General features: G+C 32.9%; 1 protein-coding gene across 1 annotated transcript; it reads right to left on the reverse strand.

Moving 5' to 3' along the window:
- Window positions 1–2,828: 2,828 nt before the first annotated feature.
- On the reverse strand, window positions 2,829–5,446 carry LOC129892639 (uncharacterized). The gene has a single exon (XM_055968222.1). It carries the CDS (start codon window positions 5,153–5,155, stop codon window positions 2,942–2,944), a length of 2,214 nt encoding a protein of 737 aa, XP_055824197.1. The 5' UTR covers window positions 5,156–5,446; the 3' UTR covers window positions 2,829–2,941.
- Window positions 5,447–5,944: the final 498 nt, after the last annotated feature.

The following is a 5,944-nucleotide window of genomic DNA, read 5'->3' on the forward strand; positions in this document are numbered from 1 at the left end:
AATTTGTTGTTTACACTATTATAGATTCATATCTACTTTTGTTACAATATTTGCATCAAACCTATTGGATTTACGCATCAAACTTATAATAACACCTCCTTTTCAACATTCACTTTTGCGGATTTCACTTTTTTCCTTTTATATCTTTTTGTTTTTGTTTTACTTGTTTCCTTTATCGACATATATTGCATGTGTTTCAATTGGATTCAGTTTTCTTTATGAGAAAAAAATATAATAAAAGTGCATAAAAGTCAGCACTTGAGAAAGCAAGACAATCACTGAAAAGATAAAAGAAAAAAAAGCAAGATAATCTAAGGTTGGGAAGAAAAATGGGAATCTCTGACCAAAAAGATAGTTTTTGGTCGGGTCATAATTCTTATATTTTTTATACGATTATAATTACGCTTTAATTTTAAATAAGTAAAAATTAATAAATTATAAAAAAAATCATATTTTTATTTTAGCTCAACTCATATTTTCATCCTATCAAAATAAAAATAAAAGTAAAAATAAGTTAATTTATTGAGACCAGAATATAAATTTAAGTTGAACAATCAAAACCTAGAAAGAGATACTTATTCACTAAAAAAAAATTAAAATATAAGAAGTCTTTTACTATTTTTTTTTATCGGATGTCCCCGAAGGGACAAGTATTTTACTATTTTAATTGGAAAAACTTATGACTTATACTATTTATACACAAATATTTTTTTGTAGGCTATTATTTAGTTTTTCTCCTTATTTTGAACGTTGTAGATTTATACCTCTTGAACTGACAGAAAATTAGAAAGTCCTTGAAAGGTAATATAATTCTATAAATAGTTCAAGTTATATATCTTTTCTATTTACAGAGATAAAAAAATATTTTAAGTAATTAAAAATTAAATATTACATGTCATATATCACAATAATCAAAATAAAAATTAATTAATAAATAAGTTACCAGAAATATTATTAAAAATGTATAAGAATATTTTAAACTTTAATATAAGTGGTATAAAGTTGAGGAAATAAAGAGGCTCCTTGTCACAGATAAGAAAACAAAAAAAAAAAGCCAGCTGTCCATTTTAAATATCTTTCGAGCATATACTGTTCCTATGAATCTTTTATACAACATATGTAATTTTTCTCAAAAGAATAAAATATACATAAATTTTATCTTACGTGAATGTAGTTAGGAGCAAAATTTGATAGATGTCCTTACATTATGGTTAGTTCTGATAAATCATGTCATCACGTGGCTCCTCCAGATTGCCCCATCAAAGACACAAAACTATAGTGCTACTAATTATTAATTAATTGTTGTAATTTTGGCTTTGAGTGTTTATTTAGATTCAGCCAAATGTTTTTTTGGACATTCAATTATGAGTCTTTGATTCATATCATTACGTGGAACTACTTAAATGAATTAGTACATAGATTGCACTATCTTTCCATATGCTTAAAGATTGACTTTATTGCTTGTTTGGACTAGATGATTGCTTTTTGTTTAGTAATCACTCGTTAAGTATTAAATGAGTATCTAATTAAAAATATTTATCTAATATAACTTAGTTATATATTAAATCAAGATAAAATTAATTAATTTTTTTTATTTTACCCCTAAAATTAATATGACATTTTGAATGTAATCAATTTTCAATACTGGCTAAAGATAGAATTAATTAAAAATAATTCTTATTTTACCCTTAAAATTAATATGACATTTTGAATGTAATCAATTTTCAATACTGGCTAAAGATAGAATTAATTAAAAAAAATTCTTATTTTACCCTTAAAATTAATATGACATTTTGAATGTAATCAATTTTCAATACTGGCTATTTCTATATTGTATGTATATTGCATTGGTATAAACAAAAGATAAAATGATAAAATCTTTCAATATATTAATGATTTTTTAATCACAGTGTAAAGTGAAAAGTGTCCGTCTAATATGGACGGAGAAAGTACTATACTAGCATTTTCAATTTTTTTTATTGGAATTAATAACAACAATTATTTTCGATACATCCTCGATTTAAAAGAGAAGTATTTAAATTAGAATTACAAGAAAATATAACATCAAATAGCAAAGATACAAAGTAAATAAAACAACAAACAAAGGTGTTAGTGTAAGATCATTTTTCGGTGATCAAAATTTTATTTAAGAAAATAAGTTGTTTCAAAATGATGGAAATGACTTTCATGGTTATAACGACACACAAAAAAGAGATCAATTTAAGAAAAGAGAGATACTATTAGAAGTTGTAGGAGTGATAACCTAATCTAATTAAATTTAAATTAGTCAGACTTAAAAAGATATCGAAATGAAAAAACACCAAAGGAAGGAGGGTCACATCTCATCAATTTATCAGTAAAAACATTCATATAAAACCTGTCCTTAGTCCTCATCGTCTACCACCCCAACAACGGGATGTTAATTCAGAGAACAGTTGCCATTATCACTGGACCAGTAGCCTTAAAACCATTTTACAAGGATATGTTTGTCTTCTCTTTAATATAAATAAATTATTATTCATTTTTCCAGACTGGATATTAAAGAAAATACCAACTACTAAAATTCACTGGAGACCAAACAATAAAAACAAGAAGAGGGAAAATCCAACAAATCAATGCTCCCATTGCCTAACTAAACTGTTCACACCAAGTTGTAACAGAGTAATAAGTACTTCTTAAATCTTTAATCAAATATTTCATGTTGAAGTCTCTTTAATCAAATATTTCAAATTGGAGTGTGAATATGAAGTCGCCTTTGGTAGATAATGCTTCCTTTACCCACAATATAGAATTTTCGACGACACTAATTGAAAAATCAAAAACCAAAATTGATAATTTCAACTAAAAAATTTACTGATGAAATAATTTTAAAGAAAAATGTACAAGCTAGACAAACAGTGCTAGACTACTGTATCCAATAGTAACAACAATTCGGGTCAGCTCAAAACCCGACTCCAGCTGCTCCAACTCCAAATGTAGCCGGCCGGTGAGGCTCAATCTTTCTATTCTTCCAGCAACAATTCTCCGGTGTCAGCTTAGCCGCCGCAGTCCTCATTGGCTCCGACTTGCATCTTGTCAACACAAACGGCTCGTAAGCAGCTGCATTCACTAGCTTCTGCTCAATCATGGTAGCCATGGACATACCCGTCGCCGCCGGTAAAGAACACGACGATCTTGGTGGTTGTAGTAGGTGTTTATTCCTGTGTTCTGTAGGTTTAGTGTCAGTGCTCCGCCGCCTTTTGGGTTGTTCGTCAGGAATCTCTTTCTTGGGTGGTTTGGCGTGGTGTTTTCTCTCGGGTAACCATCTGAGAAAATCCCTTCTACACACCCATGTTTCTTTGGAAACTTCCATTGATAACTTGGGTTCACACATCATTAGTAGCAAACAGTCTGGCAAAACGGATTCTTTTTCTTCGTTTTCAGGCTCTTTGGGTTGTTCCATTTGCTTCTCTTCTTCGATTTGTTCATCATTTTGTACAGCTTCTTCTCGTCCTTCATGTTCAGATTGTTGTTGGAATATTGTTGAATTTAATTCTATGTTACCCAACATTAGTATTTCTTGAATTTCTTTCATTATGATTGACTTGAATCTTTCTTCTTCTTCTAAAAATTCAGCTTCTTCAGTTACTAGTTCTACTTCTTCATCCTCTATTTTGATACTTCCTCTGTCTGAGTTCTCTGACAAAGATGAACGGGTTGAAATGGTCAGTTTTTCTCCTCCTCCTGCAATCTCTCCAATATGGATACCTTCTATGCCTTCATTATCTTCTGTTTGATTTACCAATTGGACTGATTGTTCAAGATACTCGTCTTCTTCTACTACAAAAGACTCTATTTGGTCATCTTCTTGCTCGATTTCTGGTGCTAATTCACAAGTTTCATGCTTTTGCTCCTCCCTGTTTTCTTCTTCTATTTCCATGACCTCTGTTTCCTCTGGATTCTCTTCGATTTCATTGAGATTTACCGAAAGACTAGTTTCACCTGATATTTTGCACAATTTTTCCTTTGCTTCAACTTCATTAATGGGTTCACATTTCTGACAATCTACTACTTCTATATGCTTATTTTCTCCGAATTTTTCTAGTTTTCCAGCATCATCTTCTTCGTCTTCCTCGTCATAATGTTCATCTTTCAGAACAGGTGACACCCTGAATCGATTAGTTAGGTCGGCCATTTTCAAAGGATCGGATCTACATCTCATAAGAAGCAGAGCGTTTTTGGGCGGAATACAAATACTCACTCTACCTTTCTCTTCATTACCTCCTCCCCTTTCCATTTCAACAATGTCATCATTGAACTCAATATCTTCAAACACATGCCTTCTTGAACTCCTCATTGTACTATGACTCGCCTCCTCCTCTGTTCTTTCCTCTTCACCACTCGCCACCACCAACTCAATATCCCTCCTTTTTCCTCCTTCTCCATCTTGCACTGCTACTAACCATCTAGCGAAAACCGCCCCACACGATCTCTGCTCATTATTGTCTCCTCCTTTCTCTTCCTTTTCTCTTTCGTTCGTCGAAAAACACGACGAACGGCACGGGAACAAACAGCTGAACTCTGCCCCAAAAGCCCTCAAAGCTTCACAAATCGTCAATGGCAGATGAACCCACCTCTGATTTCTATGAGAAACGCATTCTTGTTGCTGATAATGCACACTCGAGTTCCCTTGTGAGTACCTCTGATTCCTCATCAATAGCCTATCATCTGTTTGATTAAATGCCTCAGTGGCTTGCTCCAGTTTCCTAAAACTCACCTCGCCGCTTCCACTTCTTCTTTTCGACAAACTACGTGATTGTTTCACTTTCTTCTTCGTCTTCACTCTAACCTGACCAATACAAGTAACCTTCGGCGAAGTAGGTTCCGGGTTTTCAAAACCCGACCCACGTTTCTTCCCGGTGGCCGGAAACATAGGAGAAGCTTGACCCCCTTTTATGCTACCATTTGCTCGGAGTCTCCGGCTAAGAGAAGTGGGAAGAGAAAGAGGCCCATCACGTGCCCGACCAGGACTAAGAATTGATTTAGAGAATTTCATGGAAGAAGAAAAAGATGAAGAAGAAAGACGAGAAGTAAAGCAAATAAAGAGCTCACTTGTTGTGCTATTATTACTTGTAACGGCTGCTGTGCGGTGATGGGGTCTGGTGTCTAAGTCCATTAAGCCCTAAAATTGACTGTGTTTTGAGATATTTTGCTTTCATTAGTACACACTACACAGTGTAATTAGTAACCATGGATGGTAGTGGCCAACTGAAAGTCCCAGAAAAAGGGTTGTGCGTGTGTGCGGATTACGGACTGTGGCCTGCAGAGTTGAGAGATGAAAAAAGAGGAATATGAGAACATGGCAAGGAGCTATGGGCTCCGCCCTTTTTTAGCCTTGGCCTTTTTATGATATTATCTCTAATCAATTTTGCAAAGTTAATGGCGAGTACCACATCTGAATCAACATTGGATTTCTAGCTTGGGCAGTCAGTTTACTTGAATTTTAAAATTTATCGGTTCGACTTATTAATTAGTGATTTATAGGCATATTATAACTAAATTATTATAGAACAATTAAAAATATTGACATATCCGTTATGAATTTATTGATTATTGATCGTTATCATATCGATTGTTGATTTCATCAAAATACAAAGTGACAAATCAAAATCAAACGAACAATGCATCTGAATTCGCAAATTGCATCATGCCCAAATAATAATAATGGGTGAATTAAGCGCTTGCATGAAGAAAGAAAGTGAAATAGAAAGAAGAGGCGAAATAGAAATTTTCTAATCTGCAAGCAACAAACAATAATGATTTTTTGATTTTTAGGTATTAGTTTTAAGTCAGATACTAATTTAAGGAGATTATTTAATAAACATAAGTACCTGTGTAAACTCTCTTTTATCGATCTTCGTCTTCACTAACAAATCAATAAGTATAGTACTTCAATAATTGTCAA

The sequence above is a fragment of the Solanum dulcamara genome, chromosome 6 (genome assembly GCF_947179165.1).
Source record: "Solanum dulcamara chromosome 6, daSolDulc1.2, whole genome shotgun sequence".
Classification (NCBI taxonomy): Eukaryota; Viridiplantae; Streptophyta; class Magnoliopsida; order Solanales; family Solanaceae; genus Solanum; species Solanum dulcamara.